The following is a 22,439-nucleotide window of genomic DNA, read 5'->3' as shown; positions in this document are numbered from 1 at the left end:
CCTTCATAAAAGCTGTAGTACTGGAACCTGGTCGAAATGCTGGGCATAGTCAGACCCTCCTGATGAGCCCACATGACAGCTCCCTCACCTTCGTGAGGGTGGGGGGGGATTGATGGAAAATGTCAAGAAAATCTGGATCCAGCAGCATAAGGGACACAGCACATTAATATTAAGTTGTGTCCCTTGTGCTGATTTTTGTGTTTTTTATTTTGAATACACTTAGGCTTTAAGAATATAAAGAACATTTACTCTCATTACAGATTAAATGAGCAGGAGAATACAATGAATACAAAGTGTAAATTCCAATAACATTAATATTACTGTGTTGTAAATGGATACATTAGTGTCTATTGGTGCTAATGTTTTTCTTTGGCAGTTAGAAACAAATGTTGCAAAACAGAGAAAGTAAATGTACTCAGTGCTCTGATGATCTGTGATGCCTCCAAAGTCCCTTTCACATGGGTGATGACATCAGCTGTAAAAACTAATAGGTGTACCTGATCAGAAGGTCCATGCATTCCTATGAACAGGCAGGTGTGCATGGACTTGTATCCCCTTTACACCCACCTGCCTCTGGGTCTGAACTAGTCTGCTAAAGAATACAAAAAAAACAGAAGGGGATCTGTCCTCTCCCATTTAAGGCAGATCGGTTTGGAGGGTAGTCTGATGTAAACAGTGGAGTCTGCCCATAGAGCAGTGCAGGCTCTGTACTTGTCCAATCTGCAGAAACTGAGCAGACATGGATGGCAGCCAATAAAACTCTATCGGAGGCTGAAAGCTGCTGTGTCTGGACGGTGCACCAAGTTTAGGGCAGTATGCGCCCAGGGAGGAATGCAAGCAGTGTGCATGAGACCTAACTCTGTATGGACTGTCAGAGCAATGGGTTTTGAAGAACAAGTTCACTTTTTTAAAAACCATCCACCCCCTTCCGTTGCCCTAATAATAGAATAAACTGTAACATCCTCCACCTCCCCATGGGTCCTTACTCGCCTCCCACGTTGTCTGCAGCCCAGTTAGTAATGCATACTAAACAGCATGGGTGGAGGAATCTCCACTGTTAACTATTGTATCAATGTACACGCGACTGCTTGAATACAGTAGCACTGCCTTTGAGTAACTGTATCTGGCAGGATACTGTCACTGTTTAGCTAATAATTTCCACCCAATTCAGTCGATTTTGAAATCGACTTTTGTTTAGCCAGGTGGTTCCAGTAGGGTCATCCCTGGTTTGAAATTTAGCCTGAGCTGCAAACACTTTAGCACTAAATTCCATATACTCCTGCTATACTCCTGCATAGAATCTTGCTCCTGCAATATGGGTATGCTCTATTCAAGTCTATAGTATGTGTGTGCAGGTGGCCAAGAACTAGATTTCTATTAGCTGGGCTGCAGGTTTTTTTTTAAAATCATTAACTTGTCCTTTAAACCAAGGGTCCCCTGTTGATGACTGGGCTGCACAGTGAGGGGTGAGCAGTAACTGCGGTCTGCACAAGGCTATCACGGACCGTGGTCCCTGCTCACCAGCTGCTGTGTGACCATGTCCATGTGTCCTCCTCTGACTCCTCTGCCCGCCCGGCCAACGATGTCATCCTATTAGCAGGGCAACGGGGTAGGAGGAGCTGCAGATTGGAATGGAGAGTACCTCCAGCCCCCTGCCCTGCTGATAGGATGACATCTTCAGGCCAGTGGGGGAGATGGGAGAGGACACACGGACTGAGAACAGCCTCTGCCATGCCAATGGTAGGAGTCTTAAATAAGGGAGGCAGAGATTCCAATGGGGAGAGAGCAAGGGGGGACAGACTGCAGGGGCACTGTAATGTAAAGGGGACTGCACTGTAAAGGGGGCACTGTAATCATTATAATGCAGTCCCCCACAGTGACCCTTTTACATCACAGCTCCTCTTTAGAGAGCATCCAATGCACTATCTATAACTTTTTTTTTTTTGGTCACATGCCTGATGAAGGGGGCCCGCGTGGTCCGAAATGTTGCAATCTGCTGTAACAATGTGATCGCTGATTAAAGCTTAGGACCCATTTTGAAAATCCTTCGTGTGCTGGTGACATTCTTTTGCTCTCCCTTTATAGAGCGGTCCCCTTTACATCACAGTGCCCCCTTTTACAGAGTTACAGAGCAGTCCCGTTGCATTAATGTAACGAGGCACTGTGATGTAAAGGGGACTGCACTGCAATGTAAAGGGGGGGGGGGTGATGTAAAGGGGACTGCTCTGTAAAGAGGGAACTGGAATGTAAAGGTGAGCTGTGATGTGAAGGGGAACTGAGGACACTGATATAAAGGGGGGACTGTGCAGTAAAGGGTGGTTGTGGTGTGAAGGGGGGCCGAGGACAGACTCTGTGAATATCCCATCCACCAACCCGTCCACCAAATACACCTCCCCCCCCCCCCCGCTCCCTTGGTAAATTGGCTGCCATGGAAGCAGTCCCTGGTGCAAAAAAGATTTAAACAACTCCCCTCCCTCTTCAACACTCTAATAAAAAGACACACTTTAATGTTAATCAACTAATAATTAAGAGACAATGTAATAAATACAGTATACACACAAATATATATATATATATATATATATATATATATATATACATATATATATACGCACACATACTCTGTAACATATATATATATATATATATATATATATATATATATATATATATATATATATATATATAGATAGACTGATTGTTTTGGATGGACATATAATTGTTTGCTGAGAGAACGCTGCATATTTGAATGTAGGGGTTAATCAGAATCTCACACAGGAGGTTGCCATGGTAATGTTAGCATTAATGCACTGCCATTGCTGCGTTCCCTTTCCTCCTAAGGCACAAAAAACAAATTTGGCTAAGCGCAGCAGACTGCTGGAACATTACAGGTGAGAACCTCCTGTGGATATCTGGGTAAACCTTTTTGTTTTGTAGTGTGATGAGTGCTTTGTTGTCGTTGAACGCTTTTGTTTTGCAGGCGTAATGGAAATCACGGTCTCTCGGCAAAGATGGGATTCCTATGGGTGGTCTGCGCATGTGGGGAGGGGAAGTCCCTTAACCCTTCATACACCGGTTACTCACAGAGCTCGTAGTTTGACCCACATCTTCTTGCTGGGAGCCGATTTTAGCTCGAAGGGAGACGTGCATGCCTCCAGCAGATCTTTGTCTACACTGGGGGCCTCCATTATGCCTGTAAAAAAAAAAAAAAAGAAAAAAAAAACATGTTGGTGAGACGACAAACGTTTATGACATCGATCAGGTCTGGAAGAAACTTCAATGGACACTGTGAGGTTAAACAATTCTCCAATCTGACAAGCCCTTCAGCTATGACAGTATTGATTTTATCTGTAATGGTCTGCGTACAGTATCTGTTCAGCTGAGGCCGTGCTTCCATTTAACTGATATTAAACACATTTGACGGACACGAGGAGGCAGAATCATGCCTCAGAAATGATGCATACTTTCTATAGGCACCTCAGTGGTACAGAGGGATGTACAATACACTACAGGCAACACACAACATACCATAGGGAGCAGGATCAGTCTCTAACTGTCAGGACTGTGCCAGCAAGGAAGGGGTTCATGTAAATTATCTTTCCTCTCACATTTTCTGTGGTCGTCCCTGTGTCCTTCAGGGAAATCAGTCCATTCTCCTTGCGCCGTTATGTCTAAATGTGGGCAGCGGGAGGGGGGGACTAATAACAGCGGCAATGGCATGAAGCAGGACGCCTGCCCCTTCTGCAGAGGGATCTGTACGCGTGTAAGTGAGCGAGAGACAGAGTGTGTTATACCTCTAAGCTGAGCGAGAACCTCCCCCAGTGACTCTAACAGGTTAACTGATTGTGCACAGATTATTCCCACCTCTCTATAAGTCATCTTCGCAACAGGATCTGTATATGATTTTTCAACCAGAGCCGCCAACCTCAGGGGTGCCCCGTGCATCTGTCATGGCAATGTGACATGTCATATAAGAACAGATAATACGATGATCGCTATAAACCTGCATTGCACCAAGACCACTGCACTCCACAGAGAGAATAAACTGTGTTGTCCACAACTGACATCATGGGTATGTGTTATATAAGAAGGATATTCACTTAATAACCTACACTGGTATGTATAACAGACAATAACATTATTTGCGTAAAATTGTGCGTTTTGTTTTTTATAATTTGCACAGCGCACACAAGGTAAATGACGTGTAGGTACACGATGTGTATGTATATATAGGTCTCTAAATCACAGATAACAATGTGGCTTTCAATGGGTTGCTAAGCAACAGCCTGAAAACACACGTCCAACCATTTAAGAGAAGGGCATCTAATATACTTTGCATTTGTATTCTATTGAGGAATTATAAAATTGCCAGAAACATACAAGACTGCATGCTGATCAATGCAAAGCTCTTAGCACTCATTCAGACATTGGCATCCTGGTGTGCTGTGTTAACAAATGTGCTTTAACACGTGTTTTTTTTTTTTTTTTTTTTTTCACCCTTTATCGTGCATTGCATTAAGGCAGCCTATTTAAATGTATAGGCTGGTAACATGCACAAGCATCCAAAAAATGGGCATGCACCATTTTAGGCAACACAGTGCTCCACAATGCACAGTACTGCAATGCATGTGTGCTGGATCTTCATTCAAAATGAATGGCACTACAATGTACCAACACATGTAACATGCGATACATTACCCTTCATTGGGGTGCGCCGTAACACCAGTGCATTGAAGCTGCATTGCCTTAGTGCATTGGAGTGCCATTTAAAATGAATGGCACTGCAACACACCAACGCACGTACCATGTGTTAACGTGCATTGCAGTAACAGAACGCACTGCAGTGGAAAAGTGTATTTTGCCCATTACAGCTCATTAAAAAATTGTAAAAAAAATAAAGGTCTGCAAAAAAACAATCCCATGGAATAAATAACTATGCTCATCTGAACTATTTTAAAGTGGAAGTAAACTCCATTGCTTGATATTTACCTATAGATAAGCCTATATAAAGGCTTACCAGTAAATATCTCCTAAACTTGCACCATTTAGGAGATATTTACTTGCGAAGCTGCCGGTGATGTCACCGGTGCATGCGCTCTGAAGGAACGGCATGCTGGGGATGCCGTTCTTTCAGAATCCTGTACCATAAACAGTGGTTTGTCCAATCTAAGGACAGGAGCCCACCAACCCAAAAGGAAGACCGGGTGAAGATGAAAGACCTGTCAGCGGTGACAGCACGCCACTGGAGGGCTTCATTTTAAGGTAAGTTTCACCTGCCTTGCAGGTTTAAAAGAAAAAAATACAGTTTACTACCGCTTTGAGTAAAATAACTGACATATATACATTTTTTTAAACCCAAAATTTCTTTAACTGGAACTATTTAGAACTCTGTCACCCAGCTTAATATGTATCAGTGTGCTAATTAATGGGAGTAGTTACCTGTTTATAGGTGATATATAACTACTCCTTTAACTCACGTTGAGCTTGCTCACATTTGGCATTGTGAACATAATAGAATTTTACCAAAAACAAAATTAAAAACAATAATAGTTAAAAAAAAGGGAGCCTTCTAACCTGCAATTCAATTTTAAAATTTCCTGTAAGTAATATTAATATTGTAACTGTGAGAATGTGTGCTAGCAAGGTTGAAAGTTTTGCTAAGTGCGCAGTGTGTCATATGTATACCTAAATGGAGCAACAGCTCCAGGATGAATACCACTGAGACAGATGTGAGCAGGTTGCCCATCTGGAAGTTCACATTAGAGATTTGGAGGATTGAACAACTTTGAAAGGAGTCTTCTGCTCACTGAGCAGGTATCTAATTGGGTTGATGTTGAGGGGTAAGCCAGGATGATCAAATAGGAAGATGGGTTAATGTAGTTAGAAGGGGCGGTAGGCGCTCACACGCTTGTGTTTGAGCACCCATAAAATTTGGCAAGTTATGTAAAGATGTGCAGGTGGCAGCCCTAGATGTCACTGCTACCCCTAACAGCCAGGAAAGCAGCAACTGGGTGAGCAGGCAGGATTTTTAATGCAGAAGAGACACGCATTGTCTCTTTTGCTTCAAAGTTACCTCCTTGCCTATCCATTCCTGTACGGTGAAATCTGGCAATGCCAAAGCTGACTGAACTCATGCAAATGCATGCCTGGCCCAGGCAATGGAAACTGGCGGCGATCAATAACTTGCAGCCGGCCGATCAAAGATGTCAGCAGACGACAAAGAGCTCCACAACGCTGGACTAAAGGTAAGTATAGTTCTGCTTTGATTGGTTTTGCTGAATCTTGACTTCATAGCAGTGACCATAACGTGATTTCATTTCATTTAAACACATATTGGAAAGATAAATACACTTAATTTTGAGACAATACATTTTCCAAGGTTGAGGGCTGCTCTTCTAGACTGGGAAGGATTATTGTCATAAAAAAACACAGAATAGAAATGGGAATGTTTCAAATCAACAGTATGCAAACACTCTGCAAAATATATTTCCATGGGCAATAAGTTTAAAAAGCTAAAAACAAAACCTATGTGGTTCATGTTCAAAGTAAAAAAAAAGCTATAAAGAAAGGTTCATAATAAATATAGAAATTAAGTCTGCATCTCTGCATCTCCCCAAGGTAATACTAAGACCCGTTTCACACTGAGGCTAGAAATAGCCTCTGAAAAGCGCCTGAAAACTGCCTCCCATTCATTTGCATGAGTACTTTCACACTCGGACGGTGCATTTTTGCGGGACGTTAGAAAAATTCCTGCAAGCGGCAGCTTTAGGGCGGGTTTGGAGCGCTGTAAAAAGCGTTTCAAAAATGCCTCTACCCATTGAAATGAACGGGCAGTGCTTCGAAAGCGCTGCAAAACAGGTGTTGTTTGGATTCTCTTTAAGGTTAAAAAAAATGCCCCGCTAGCGCCTGAAAAGTGCTGCAAAAGTGCTGCTAAAGCACCGCAAAAATGACCGGTGCTTTAGCGTGAAAGGGGTCTTAAAGTGTTTGTTAACCTAAAAAAAAAAAAAAATAGAGATCCTGTTTCCTTAAAGCAGGGGTCAGCAACCTTTTTGTACTTAAAGGCCAGATTTAATGTATGTGAATGCATGAAGGGCCACATTCACCTAATAATAAATCACGACAATAATAATCCTAACATAGTAATAATAACAGCACAGGTTTACCTCACTTTAGGCCTGGTTCACACCTATGCCTTTTTAGTGCTTTTTGCATTTTGCAGATTTGCACTACAGAAAATCCCTAGGGAGGATGGGGGACCCGTCCCCAGGGGAGAAGGGGTCCCTGTCCCCAAGTGAGAAGGGGTCCCTGTCCCCAGGGGAGAAGGGGTCCCTGTCCCCAGAGTTGATGGGGTCCCTGTCCACAGGGGAGATGGGGTCCCTGTCCCCAGGGGAGAAGGGTCCCTGTCCCCAGGGGAGATGGGGTCCCTGTCCCCAGGTGAGAGGGGGTCCGTGTCCCCAGGTGAGAAGGGGTCCTTGTACCAAGGGGTGATGGGGTCACTAATATGGTCCCCCATATTGCAGTGTCCTCTGTACCCCTAAAGCAGTGTCCTCTGTGCCCCTTCACATCACTCCCATAGTGTCCTTTGCCCCCCTCCGTCATAGCAAGTTTCCTATGTCCCCCAAAGCAGTGTCCCCTATCCCTTGCACCCCCCCCACTGAAGTGTCCTCTGTCCCCTGCACCCCCCCTGTAGTATCCTCTGCACTCCCATAGTGCCCTCTGCCTCCCCTGCACCCCCCCACTGTTGTGTCTTCTGTCCCCTGCACCCCCCTACTGTAGTGTCCTCTTTACCTCCATAGTGCCCTCTGCCCCCCTGCACCCCCCTGCTGTAGTGTCCTCTGTCCCCTGCACCCCCCACTGTAGTGTCCTCTGTCCCCTGCAACCCCCTCACTGCAGTGTCCTCTGTACCCCCAAAGTGTCCTCTGTCACCTGCACCCCACCCCATAAACACACACTGTGTAGGTAGAACTCTCCTACCTTACACAGGTGTACAGCAAGCAGAGCGGCAGAGATCGGCATCACAGGGCTGGATGGGGGCGGAAACTGCGGAAGTCAACTTTTCACATTAAAAGGCTGGTGATTGCTTGCAAGGCTCGCCAACCAATCACCTGCTGTTTAATGTAAAAATTTAACTTCAGCAGTTCCTGCCCCCATCCAGCCCTTTGATACTGGCTGCTCACCGCTGTCCTCTTTTGCGGGTCGGGTGCCCGTGAATTAATTCATGGGCACTGACAGGTTGGACATTCAGCGGTAGCCAACTACTACCTAAAGCATGTTATATAGCACAGTGCTTGTGCTGTCTAATCTGACGCTCTCTAAACTGTAAAAAACCTGCCTGAACCTGCCACTTCCTGTGTCCCACTCTCTGTGCTGACCACGATAATCAGAGCTGCTGAGCTCTGACCACCATGGTCAGTTTCTTTCCTCTCTTCTCTCCTCTCTCCCCCTCCTCCCTGCCTGTCAGCTATGTGTCTATGTCTCTGTCTCCACCCCCTGCTGCTATTAGTAAAAAATAACATTTAGAGATTTTCACTCTCCAGCCCCTCCATTATAGCTAGGCATAGCACACTGTATGTATGTTATATTAAAATAAGGCATGTAAATACCTTTTTTAGAGCTATCTTCAGGCTGCCGCTTTACATCTCCAATCCAGGGCTACTGCGGGAGGGGCTGAGTAGCCATGTGACCTCCCTGGCTGACGTCAGAGGGAGATCTGGACCCCTCCTGCAGTAGCCATGTATCGGAAATGTAAAGCGGCCGCGAGTCACGTGACTGGCCTGAAGATAGCTCTAAAAAAGGTATTTACATGCCTTGTTTTAATATAACACATATACAGTGTGCTCTGCCTGGCTATAATAGAGGGGCTGGCAGTGATTTAAAATTTTGGGTTAACAAACACTTTAAAATATGGCCTGTTAGTGGGTCCTGAGGACAGGAGTTGAGAACCACTGCTTTACAAGATCATTTGGGGTTGGTGACAGGGGATAATTAGAAAATATCTACAGCTCTGTGTATACTAAGCAAAATGGAGGAGCTTAAGTTCATAATGCGGATAATATTACCATAGCCCCAACAGAATCACAATGGGTCAAAATTGATATGGTCCAGAAAAAGTAAATAAAGCACCTGGACCAGATGGCTTACACCCTAGTGGCCTCAAAGAGCTAAGTTTTGGTATTATAAAGCCATTGTTACAAATGTTTTGAGCCTCTTTAATTACTTCCTCAAAAGATTGGCACAAGGCTGATGTGATGCATATATTTATAAAAGGAGCAAAGTCTTTACCAAGTAACTACATACCAGTTAGTTTAACTTCTATACGTGGGAAGAGTTTTTGATAAAAGACCACACAGAACATTTTTTCCTAGGAAACAATATTTTGAGCAATTGACAACATGGTTGTATGAAAGACTGAAGTTGTCAAACAAGAAGAAATCTGCTCTCTTTATGAGGAGGTAAGCAAAAACTTAGACAAAGGAGTGGCTGTGGACATAGTATACTTGGACTTTGCATGTGTAAGTTAGTCTACAGGCTTAGAAAATTCACTTTGTAAATGGATAGAAAGTTGGCTAAAAGACCATACTCAGAATATAGTGAATAATGATTCTTACAGTCTAAGGTTACTAGTTGTGTACCCCAAGTTTCAGTGGTTGGGACCCCTATTTTTTAACATTTTTTAATTATACAGGATAGCATTTGGGATTAAAAATACAATTTCTGTGTTTGCAGATGGCACCAAGCTGTGCAGTGGAATAACGTCCCAGGATGTCTCCAACTTACATGCAGACCTTAACGCATTATTTAATTGGGCGACTATGTGGCAAATTAGGTTTATTGTTTTAAATGTAAAGTTATGCACCTGGGAGGGAAAAACATGCATGCATCATACATCCTAGGAGGAATACAACTGAGGTCGAGAAGGATCTGAGTGTTCTGGTAGATCACAAACTTAATAACAGCACATAATGCCAAGCTGCAGTTTATAAGCAAAATACTTTCTTGTATAAGAGGTATAGACTTCAGAGAGAAACATCATTTTGCTCTTGTACACTTCATTAGAAAGACCTCGTCTGGAATATGCAATTCAGTTTGGGCACCAGTTCATAAAAAGGATAGAGGAGAACTGGAGAAAGTGCAAAGAAACTGATAAGAGGCATGGAGGAGCTTAGCTATGAGGATAGATTAACTGAACTAAATTTATGCTCTCTTGATATGATCAACATGTATAAATACATAGGTGGTCCATATAGTGAACTTGGTATAGAGTTATTCACTTTATGGTCATTACAGAGAACTAGGGGGCACTCTTTAAATCTGGAGAAAAAGAGATTTAACCTCCATATACAGAAAGGCTTCCTCAGAGTAAGCACTGTCAAAACGTGGGATAGGTTCATTATTGTTTTGTCCTCCATCTAACTACTACTACTAGTACTATTTACAAACACATTAGTGGGTCATTGATGCAGTGAATATAAAAAGTCTACACACCCCTGTTAAAATGTCAGATTTCTGTGATGTAAAAAAATTGAGACAAGGATATATCATTTCAGAACTATTTCCACCTTTTAATGTGACCTATAAATTGTACAACTCAATTGAAAAACAAACTTAAATCTTTTAGGGAGGGGAAGTAAAAAAAAAATAATGTGGTTGCATAAGTGTGCACACCCTCTTATAACTGGGGTTATAGCTGTGTTCAGAATTAAGCAATCACATTCAAACTGATGTTAAATCAGAGTCAGTACACACCTGCCATTGTTTTGACTGCCTCTGATTAACCCCAAATAAAGTTCAACAGTTAGGCCCCTTTCACACGTGCAGACCATATGTCCGTATTTTATCCATCCGTTTTCGGATGAAATACGGACATACATGCATCCCTATGGGATAGCTGGTGTCAGCGGATGAATATCCGCTGACACCAGATATCATCCGTCCCCGCCCTCGTCCGCTTCTGCAGACGGAGGAAAATCCTATTTTTCTATCCGTCTGCAGAGCAGATCAGATGAACATGGACAGACGGTTCGTGTTCATCTGATCCCCCATAGGGGAGAGCGGAGATCTGACAGGGCGGTCCCTGCACAATGTGCGGGTCCCGCCCTGTCATCCGCCGACTCAGCTGGGAAAAACGGAGCGATCCCTGCTGAGCAGCGGATGTTCACGGGTCGGATCAACACGGATCCGTCCCGTGTGAAGGGGGCCTTATAGTAGGACTTTCCTAACTTTTTCCTAGTAACATCCTACAGCAAAAGCCATGGTCTGCAGAGAGCTTCCAATGCATCAGAGGGATCTCTTTGTTAAAAGGTATCAGTCAGGAGAAGGGTACAAAATAATTTCCAAGGCATTAGATTTACCATTGAACACAGTGAAGACAGTCATCATCATGTTGAGAAAATATGGCACAACAATGACATTACAAAGAACTGGACGTCCCTCCAAAATTGATAAAAAGATGATAAGAAAACTGGTCAGGGAGGCTGCCAAGAGGCCTACAGAAACATTAAAGGAGCTGCAGGAATATCTGGCAAGTATTTGCTGTGTGGTACATGTGACAACAATCTCCTGTATTCTTCATATGTATGGGCTATGGGGTAGAATGGCAAGGCGGAAGCCTTTTCTTACAAAGAAAAACGTCCAAGCCAGGATGAAGTCTCCTAAAAGCATGTGGGAAAATATGTTATGGTCTGATGAAACCAAGGTTGAACTTTTTTGGCTATAATTCCAAAAGACAGGATTGGAGCAAAAACAACACTGCACATCACCATACCCACAGTGCAGCATGGTGGTGGCAGCATCATGCTTTGGGACTGTTTTTCTTCAGCTGGAACAGGGGCCTTAGTCAAGGTAGAGGGAATTATGACCAGTTTCAAATACCAGTCAATATTGGCAAAAAACCTTTAGGCTTCTGCTAGAAAGTTGAACATGAAGGGGAACTTCACCTTTCAGCATTAGAATGACCCAAAACATACATCCAAATCAACAAAGGCATGGCTTCACCAGAAGAATATTCAAGTTTTGAATGGCCCAGCCAGAGCCCAGACCTGAATCCGATTGAAAATCTGTGGGCTGATCTGAAGAGGGCTGTGAACAGGAGATGCCCTCGCAATCTGACAGATTTGGAGTGTTTTTGCAAAGAAAAGTGGGCAAATATTGCCAAGTCAAGATATGCCATGCTGATAGACTCATACCCAAAAAAACTGAGTGCTGCAATAAAATCAAAAGGTGCTTTAACAAAGTATTAGTGTAACTGTGTGAACACTTATGCAACCATATTATTTTATTTTTTTATTTTTACTTCCCTCCACCTAAAAGATTTCAGTTTGTTGTTCAACTGAGTTGTACAGTTTATAGGTCACATTAAAGGTGGAAAAAAATCTGAAATGATTTATCTTTGTTTCATTTTATTACATCGCAGAAACCTGACATTTCAACATTTAATTGATATAATGTATAATATAGCATAGATGGGCACTGGTGAGGCTGCATTGCTGAGCACTGATCAAGCTGCACAAATGGGCACTGATCAGGCTGCATAGATGGGCACTGGTAAGGCTGCATTGCTGGGCACTGGTCAGGCTGCATGGATGGGCACTGGTAAGGCTGCATTGCTGGACACTGGTCAGGCTGCATTGCTGGACACTGGTCAGGCTGCATTGTTGGGCACAGGTCAGGCTGCATTGCTGGGCACACGTCAGGCTGCATTGCTGGGCACAGGTCAGGCTGCTTTGCTGGACACAGGATCATGCTGCTTTGCTGGGCACCGGTCAGACTGCATTGCTGGGCACTGATCAGGCTGCATTGCTGGGCACTGGTCAGGCTGCATTGCTGGGCACTGGTCAGGCTGCATTGCTGGGTACTGATCAGGCTGCATTGCTGGGCACTAGTGAAGCTGCATTGCTGGGCACTGAAGAGGCTGGCTGTGCTGCTGGGCACTGGTCAGGCTGCATTTCTGGGCACTGGTGAGGCTGGCTGGGCACTGGTGAGGCTGCATTGCTGGGCACTGGTGAGGCTGCATTGCTGGGCACTGGTGAGGCTGCGTTGCTGGGCACTGGTGAGGCTACATTGCTGGGCACTGGTCAGGCTGCATTGCAAGCCACTAATGAGGCTTTATTTCTGGGCACTGGAGAGGCTGGCTGTGCTGCTGGGCACTGGTCAGGCTGCATTGCTTGGCATTGGTGAGGCTGCCTTGCTGGGCACTGGTCAGACTGCATTGCAGGCCACTAATGAGGCTTTATGTCTGGGCACTGGGGAGGCTGGCTGCATTGCTGGGCACTGGTGAGGCTGCTTTGCTGGGCTGTGCTGATGGGCACTGGTGAGGCAGCATTGATCCGGCCCCCCAACAGTCTAAGGGACAGTGAACTGGCCCCCTGTTTTTACACCCCTCACATTTTTGTAAATATTTTATTATACCTTTTCATGTGACAACTCTGAAGAAATGACACTTTGCTACAATGTAAAGTAGTGATTGTACAGCTTGTATAACAGTGGAAATTTGCTGTCCCCTCAAATTAACTCAACACACAGCCATTAATGTCTAAACTGCTGTCAACAAAAGTGAGTACAACCTTAAGTGAAAATTGGGTCCAAGTAGTTATTTTTCCTCCCCGGTGTCATGTGACTCGTTAGTGTTACAAGGTCTCAGGTGTGAATGGGGAGAAGGTGTGTTAAATTTGCTGTTATCGCTCTGACTCTCTCATACTGGTCACTGGAAGTTCAACATGGCATCTCATGGCAAAGAACTCTCTGAGGATCTGAAAAAAAGAATTGTTGCTCTATATAAAGATGACCCTGAAACTGAGCTGCAGCACGGTGGCCAAGACCATACAGTGGTTTAACAGGACAGGTTCCACTCAGAACAGGCCTCGCCATGGTCGACCAAAGAAGTTGAGTGCACGTGCTCAGCGTCATATCCAGAGGTTGTCTTTGGGAAATAGACGTATGAGTGCTGCCAGCATTGCTGCAGAGGTTGAAGGGGTGGGGGGTCAGCCTGTCAGTGCTTAGACCATACGCCTCACACCGCATCAAATTGGTCTGCATGGCTGTCTTCCCAGAAGGATGCCTCTTCTAAAGATGATGCAAGAAAGTCCGCAGTTTGCTGAAGACAAGCAAACTTAGGACATGGATTACTGGAACCATGTCCTGTGGTCTGATGAGACCAAGATAAACGTATTTGGTTCAGATGGTGTCAAGCGTGTGTGGCAGCAACCAGGTGAGGAATACAAAGACAAGTGTGTCTTGCCTACAATTAAGCATGGTGGTGGGAGTGTCATGGTCTGGGGCTGCATGAGAGCTGCCGACACTGGGGAGCTACAGTTCATTGAGGAAACAATGAATGCCAACATGTACTGTGACATATTGAAGCAGAGAATCATCCCCTCCCTTCGGAGACTGGACCCCAGGGCAGTATTCCAACATGATAATGACCCCAAACACACCTCCAAGATGACCACTGCCTAGCTAAGGAAGCCGAGGGTAAAGGTGATGGACTGGCCAAGCATGTCTTCATACCTAAGCCCTATTGAGCATCTGTAACGGAAGGTGGAGGAGCGCAAGGTCTCTAACATCCATTAGCTCCGTAATGTCGTCATGGAGGAATGGAAGAGGACTCCAGTGGCAACCTGTGAAGCTCTGGTAAACTCCGTGCCCAAGAGGGTTAAGGCAGTGCTGGAAAATAATGGTGGCCACACAAAATATTGACACTTTGGGCCCAATTTGGACATTTTAACTTAGAGGTGTACTCACTTTTGTTGCCAGCAGTTTAGACATTAATGGCTGTGTGTTGAGTTATTTTGAGGGGACAGCAAACTTACACTGTTATACAAGCTGTACACTCACTACTTTACATTATAGCAAAGTGTCATTTTCGCAGTATTGTCACATGAAAAGATATAATAAAATATTTACAAAAATGTGAGGGGTGTACTCACTTTTGTGAGATACTGTATATATATATATATATATATATATATATATATATATATATAATGTTTATAGGTTTATAGTAAGGCTTCATGGGGACTAACCATATTTCTTATACAGCTGTTGCTGCTCCAGAGTCACAAAGCTATTTCTAATGAGCCACATGCTCTGGCCTTGAAAGTTTGCAAGATCCAGGAAAATACCTATTAATCATGCTAGAAATTCAGTGAGCTCCTAAATTCCTGCAGTGATCTGCCTATACCGCATTGAAATATCAAGCAAAGTTTAATGCCCCATACACACAGTCGGACTTTCCCACAACAAGGTCACATTCAACATTTCCCGTCGGAAAATCCGACCGTGTGTATGCGGCATTGTAGTTACCCTCAGCTTCAAACCAGTGATCTTCACTGTGTGGGCCCTCTCCCGCAAATCATAGAAATACAGAAAGGAGTGCCAGACCAAAACTGGATGAGATAGTCCAAGATAAATGTAATTGTTGGTAAAATAGTCATATAAAAACAGTGACTTCCCAGATCTATGTTAGAACCTGTATTCAACTCTCCACATAAGTAACAACTTGGCAGCAGTTATTGAGCAGCAATGGAGCCTCCACTCATTTCTATGCCATAGTCCCAGTGATCACTAAGACCCCTTTCACACTGGGGAGGGAAGGTACCACTAGTTTTAGCGTTGCTTTTCGGCCATTGGCGGGGTGCTTTTAACCCCCGCTAGCGGCTGAGGAAAGGGTTAATAGCGCCCGTTTTGCAGCGCTGCCGAAGCACTTTGCAGGTGCTTCGGCAGCACTACCCATTCATTCCAATGGGCAGGGGCAGTGGAGGAGCGGTGTATACACCACTTTGCACCGTCCCAAAGATGCTGCTTGCAGGACTTTTTTTTCCTGTCCTGCAAGCGCACTGCCCCAGTGTAAAAAGCACTCAGACTTTCACACTGGGGTGGCTTGAGAGGTGCTTTTCAGGCATTATTTTTAGCGCTAAAAAGCCTGAAAACTGCCTCAGTGTGAAAGGGGTCTTAAGGCTGCCATGAGTACGGCTTTCCCACCAAAACAAAAGGGACATAGTACAAATAGGGCCCCACAGTGAAGAACTGTGAACAAAAGTACAGCTGTCCTTCAACGAGTATGCCAAAACAGAGACACAGATGGGGTGATTTACTAAAGCCGTATGCCATCAGTAGAGGCGCACGGCAAAGCACAATGCACATTTCAATATTTACGACATGCTGCGCCGGTAACAGAGCTTGAATCCCTCATTTACTATAGCGATCTCAGCGCACGGAGAATGCAATCTGTGCGCCACTATGGACATGGTGCACGGCATCTCCAATTCAATATTAACAGAAGATGGAGGTGCCAATATTATGGGGTGATGTGAGGAGGTTTATTAACAACTGCCCAAGTAACAAACATGCCCAAAATATAATGAGAAAATAACTTTTCAATCAATGTAAGCAGTGCACATGCGCAAACGGCTCTCGCGCTCGTTCACATGAGTTTGTTCACTGTACGGCCAAAATCTTAGTAAATGTTAACCACTTCCTGTCCAGCCTATAGCAGAATGACAGCCGGGCGGTGGTCCAGTTATCCTGACTGGGCGTTGTATGACGTCCTGCAGGATAACAGCCGCCGCGAGCCCATGGGGGCGCGCATTGCGGTGATCAGATGTGTCATTCTGACACATCGCTACACCGATCTCGGTAAAAAGCCTCCGGCGGTAAAAAGACTCTCGCTCCTCTAGCTCCTCCTAAAAGGGCATTTAACCTTCCCCCTCTAATGCATATGATTTCCTTGGGCTAGCCTTTGCATGTAAAGGGGAACTCCACACTCCATTCTCCATCACTCTTGTCTCCCCTCTCTAATCCCTTGGATTTCCATGGGCTAACGTTTGCTTTTAAAGGGGAACTCCGCACTGCACTCCATTCTCAAAAGGCTGTGAGCTGTCTTCACCAATCCAAACCACATCCTTTTTCAGAGCATACAACAGGGCCAGCTAGGAAAGGGGTGAGAAGAGCAATCGCCCAACCCCCTCCTGAACCATACAAGGTCACATGCACGCAACATAGCTGGCTGCCTTTGGGGCAAGTTGGGCTCAGCCCAATACCAACCACAAAGCACCTTGTACCCACTATTTTAAAGGGGCTTTCCACATTCCGTAAAGCCCCCTGTCTGCAGCCCCCCACAACCCCAGCCTAGGGTTGTGTGGAAGAGGCCCTTGTCCCCCTGAATATGGGAACAAGGTGGTTGACTTTTGGAGTGCCTGAGCCCCTCCTGCCCCCAAGCATCCACCCCCCTTTCATGGGCTGGCTGTGTGTTTGGCTAAGGGTTTGTTAGTGCGTGGGAGGGGCACAATTTTTTTTAGTTTGGGGTGGTATTTTTCACGTGGGGGGGTTCTCATTTTAAGCCTTAACAGACCCAAATGGCCTTGTATGTATTGGGGGGGGGGCTATTTTTTGGGGGGGGTTATAATCTTGCAGCTGCAATGTAGATTTGTAAGTTTTCTCTAAAGCCGTACATCTTTGAAGCAGCATTTTGGACACATGCTACAGATGCACCACTTTACAGGCAGAGTAAGCCCCCCCGCCCAAGTTACTATTTTTTAAGCAATTTTGCAATTTTAAAGGCATTTCTCCTTGTTTCATTTTTGGAGTTGTCCAAATTGGTGACATTGATATATGTCCCTCAGGGTGGGACTTGGGCCCCCATACCCATTTTAAGGCCAATAACTAGAATATAAGCCAGCTAAGTGGGGACTAGCAAAATTAACAAGTCAGTTCCCATAGACTGCAATGGGATTTGTTGTATAACTTTTGCCCATGTTAGGCTCTTTGTTTGCCCCCCTGGACCAGGGAGTGTTTGTCCCATCTGTAATTTTGTAGCATGCTGGATGAAGTGCATAATTTTGGACAGGGGGGGTGGCTTATTTTGTGCTAGCTGCATTTGGGTTGGTCTGGGCATGCTCAGGGACTTTGGGGTTTTTTGTGCTTTTTGTGTGTGAACAGATTTTTCTGGGAATGCTAAGAGAGTGTGTTTCTTGGGTTAGTAATTTAAGGACATCCTTAACAGGTGTACCCACTATGAAGTATTGTCTCTACACTGGGTGAATTTGCATTTTGTGTGTTTCATTGACTGTGCATGTGTTTTCAATTGCCTCATTAGCACACAAACCTATGTTATATAAAGCTTGCAAACAGCATTCTTTCCCTTGCCCTGAAAAGAGGCCAGATTGCTTGATTTTGTGTGTGTCTGTGTCAAGAGAGTACATGTGGGTGTCCTTATAGAGTTTATAACACATGTATTTTGTTTGTTATGTCTTTTGCAAAACAGATGTGTTTTAGAGCAAGTATTTTTTACTTTTGTTTATTTTTATTTTTTTTGGGGGGGGGGATATATTTCCCTGTGCGCGGAGGTATGTACCTGTGACACATATCTGGTTCCGGAAGCGGAAGAATGACATCACGCCCCTCCACGAAGCTGCTTGTCCTGCTGTGAATTTCTTCCCACCACCATGCCCCGATCACTGTTCTCTGAGGAAGAGATGATCCCTATTTGCAAATTCGGATAATTTTTTAGTTATTTTTACATGGGGTGGTGTTTGTGTGGGTTATGTGTGTATGCCTAAATGATTTGGCCTCAAAACACATACCTACTTCCTGTGTACAGATTCACTTCCGGGCCAATGTATATTGCTTCCTGCTTTAGTATGTGTGTATATATAGATATATCTATATACAGTATCTCACAAAAGTGAGTATACCTCTCACATTTTTGTAAATATTTTATTATATCTCTTCATGTGACAACACTGAAGTGAAAATGTTCAAATTGGCCCATTTAGCCATTTTCCTTCCCCGATGTCATGTGACTTGTTAGTGGTACAAGGTCTCTAGTGTGAATGGGGAGTAGGTGTGTTAAATTTTGTGTTATCGCTCTCACTCTCTCATACTGGTCACTGAAAGTTCAACATGGTACCTCATGGCAAAGAACTCTCTGAGGATCTGAAAAAAAGAATTGTTGCTCTACATAAAGATGTATTCAGCTATAAGAAGATTACCAAGACTCTGAAACTGGGCTGCAGCACGGTGGTCAAGACCATGTGAGAGGTGTACTCACTTTTGTGAGATACTGTATATATATCTATAGATGTAGGTTCTTGTTTCCACCAGCAGAGAGAAGTTAGGTAGATGCCACACTCCCAATTCTGGAGACATAATAATGGTCTAGCACAGGGGTCTTCAAACTACGGCCCTCCAGTTGTTCAGGAACTACAATTCCCATCATGCCTAGTCATGTCTGCGAATGTCAGAGTTTTACAATGCCTCATGGGATGTGTAGTTCCGCAACAGCTGGAGAGCCGTAGTTTGAAGACCCCTGTGCTAGATCACTCTAGCCTGTCTTGAAAAAAGGTGGTTTCTGTGCCTTGTATAATGCCCAAGAAATATCATTTGGAAAATACAAGTGGGTCATGGCACATCTACGTTTCAAATTTAGCACTTAAGATGGTCATGCACTATGCAATCCGATTGGCCAATCTCTGTACAACTCGATATTTCGGCAAAATAGGTAATAGGAAGACTCACTTGAACAATTAATCCAAATTATAGGAAATCAAACAAACTCTTGCACTAAATCTAATTTATTTAAGATCTAACTGATTGCAGTGTATGGTCACCTTTAAAGATCAAGATCTGAAAATATTATTTTATTGGGTTTAGAAACTCTTCTCTGTTCTTTGTAATGTATTGAAAGATTTGGGTAAAAAAAGAAAAAACACATTTCAAAAACATATTAGAATTGATAGGAATGAGATTAGCATCAAAGGGGTTAATTAACTGAGAACACCTACTAATTGCCTAACAAGACACATCCAATGAGATGAAATTAACCACTTGTATTGGGCGTGCGCTATTATCAATGAGAAAACCGCAGTTACCCTAGCGCTAGTTGCAGTTTACATATGCGGGTATTTATTATCACTATTTGCGCTTCAATGTGCGCCGGTTCGTATGTTCGATTATTGACTTTTCCAGGGCACCAATTAATGTATGAACTGGTGCAGTGCCCTCTTCTTAGTGAATGATCATCCTTGTGTCTAGTAAATAAAAACTCTTTGTTGACTATGGCTGTGTGTATGCAGCAGCAGGGAAGACTAAACCCTTGCAGTTGCACCCCCTAATTTAAATATGACCCATCCCTTCCTGTCAAGGCCACACCCCTTGCCGTTCAAGACCCGCCCTGAAATTTTCAAGTGGGGACAATAGTTCTGAGGGCGGGGGGGGTTCGGTTTAATGGATTCCCTTAATTTGCATAGATTTCCTCTCACTTCCTGTTTGGCTATGGGGCAGGAAGCGAAGAGAAATCTCTGAAATGGGACAGGGATGGTAAAAAATAAACTGACAGGGGTTATAACCCTCCCTTACTCTGTCCAAAATGAAAAAAAAAGTATTGCCTATAGTTCTACTTTAAGCACACATTTCTGATAATTTTATGGAGAGGACTAAGAAGATATAACCATGCCAATGGTGCAGCAGAAAACATATAGCACAGTGATGAAGGTTTGTGGTCCAGGATGAGAGGACAGTCAAAATTAGAAGTGGTGCCCCCCCCCAAACACACAGTTGAGGAATGCCAGCCGCCCGCATACCGAAAGCAGTGAGGCCGCTTTATGGGGGTACTAGACTATTTTGCCTCTCAGCCCATTCCGCCCCATAAGACTGGTGCTACACTAACAGTGGACTCTTTCCGTGCTGCCCCCCTGCAAAGTGCTGCCCTAGGCCTGGGCCTTGTTGGCCTAGGCCAGGATACAGCGTTGGCTAGAGGAATCCTTGAATGTATTTTCCATCTCTTGAAGGATCTCTACATCTGAATTTGAAGGCTGCTCACTTGTCCTTGTTATTATAAGGGGCTCTCACTCTCCCTGCTGGGCTTGTCATTTATTTTACATAACTGGGAAGATAGCAAGAGGGGGAAGACTTCATAGGAAAGGGCATCAATGATGTGGTTAAGTTCTTATTTCTGTAGTTCCTGAGCCATATAAAAACCTCTTGTTAATGTAGCAAGGTTCCAGGCCAACTTTTGGTCCGATGAGAACCTCTAGGGCCAGGGATAGCTGACATCCTTCTGTATGTGGTGGGTTGTGAGCCATGGTGGGTGCAGAGTAGTTAAGTTATTGGGTGCCAGACACTTCTTGAATGCAAAAGAAAGTTTATTTCTCGTAACAATCTTTTTTTGGGGGGAAAGAAGATTAGGGCCAGGACACCCTTGAGTAGTTGCAAATTCAATTAGTAGACTCCAAGACTTCAATTGGAGGATAGCTTTGCAGGTAAAGGCCTCCAGCGAGAAGCAACATCTGCACGTGCAGGAATGCTGTCTCCTATGGCAACAGTCTTTAACAGTTCCTAACACAAAGCGTAACAGTTCTTTCACATTCACTACAACTTCTCCTTTTAGTTCTTCAGCCCGCTGAGCTCCTGGTCTCTCACTAGACCCACTGATTCACTGCCACTGAATCTCTTGAGCTCCTCTAATTTTCACGGTGGTATCTTCCTCAAGCGTCACCCCCGCCTCTCTGCTGGGTCCCTAGCTTGGCACTCCCGATACTTCTCAAGCTTCACTCCACTGGCCTGCTCGGTCCCTGACTTCACACACAAGGCTGCTCTGCAAGCGTCACCTCCGATGGCTGGGTCCCTGACTTGATCACCGCCTGAAGTTTCCCAATTCTCCACTGTGCCCATTCAGTGAGAATACTACTACGGTACTTGCTTCAGTTACTCACCGTGGTCCGTGGTAATAAGGTGGTTGGTCCCTTAGTGGCGATAGCTTCCCTTCTACCTCTGACCACTGACAGGTTCTCCAGCTGGCAGAACCGTCACTTTTGGTTGGACTGCAAGCCGCAATCCCAACCCTGCACTGCTTTCTCTCTTGCTTTTGGATAGGCCCTCAGACAGCCTAGCAGCCAGACACCCTCGGGATAGGCCCAATATTCGGCCTAGCAGCCTGGGGCACATGACACATGTCCACCCAGACAGCCGTCCAAGTGGCACTGAACACAGATCACCTGACTCCACTTGAAAGTTTAGGTTCTCCCAGCGGGCCAAGGAATCCAAGAAAACCCCTGCCCATTGGCTGAGATACCCCGTATTTATCGGCGTATAACACGCACATTCATTTTAAGAGGGAAGTTTCAGGGAAAAAAAAAAAATTTTAAATAAGGAACTTTGAAGCAAAATAAGGGTCAGTGTCCATCTGCAGCCTGATCAATGCCCATCTGCAGCCTCACAAGTGCCATCAATGCAGCAGCCTCACCAGTCCACATCAATGCGGCAGCCTCACCAGTCCACATCAATGCAGCAGCCTCACCAGTCCACATCAATGCAGCAGCCTCACCAGTCCACATCAATGCAGCAGCCTCACCAGTCCACATCAATGCAGCAGCCTCACCAGTCCACATAAATGCAGCAGCCTCACCAGTGCCATCAATGCAGCAGCCTCACCAGTGCCATCAATG

At 44.6% G+C, this 22,439-nt stretch overlaps 1 protein-coding gene across 3 annotated transcripts in view; it reads right to left on the bottom strand.

Annotated features, from left to right (window-relative positions):
* PDE1B (phosphodiesterase 1B) overlaps positions 1 to 22,439 on the bottom strand; it is a 519,764-nt gene that overhangs the window by 464,698 nt on the left and 32,627 nt on the right. For 2 of the 3 annotated variants that reach the window (XM_073613640.1, XM_073613641.1), the window contains exon 2: positions 3,085 to 3,193. In XM_073613640.1, coding sequence (XP_073469741.1) covers positions 3,085 to 3,193 — 109 coding nt within the window. Of the gene's footprint in view, positions 1 to 3,084; positions 3,194 to 3,528; positions 3,803 to 22,439 lie in introns of those variants that run through there. The other variant, XM_073613643.1, reaches the window with a different exon arrangement.

Source organism: Aquarana catesbeiana, linkage group LG02, assembly GCF_042186555.1.
Source record: "Aquarana catesbeiana isolate 2022-GZ linkage group LG02, ASM4218655v1, whole genome shotgun sequence".
Classification (NCBI taxonomy): domain Eukaryota; kingdom Metazoa; phylum Chordata; class Amphibia; order Anura; family Ranidae; genus Aquarana; species Aquarana catesbeiana.
The sequence above is the reverse complement of the archived record's forward strand: the minus strand, read 5'-3'. Positions and strand labels throughout refer to the sequence as shown.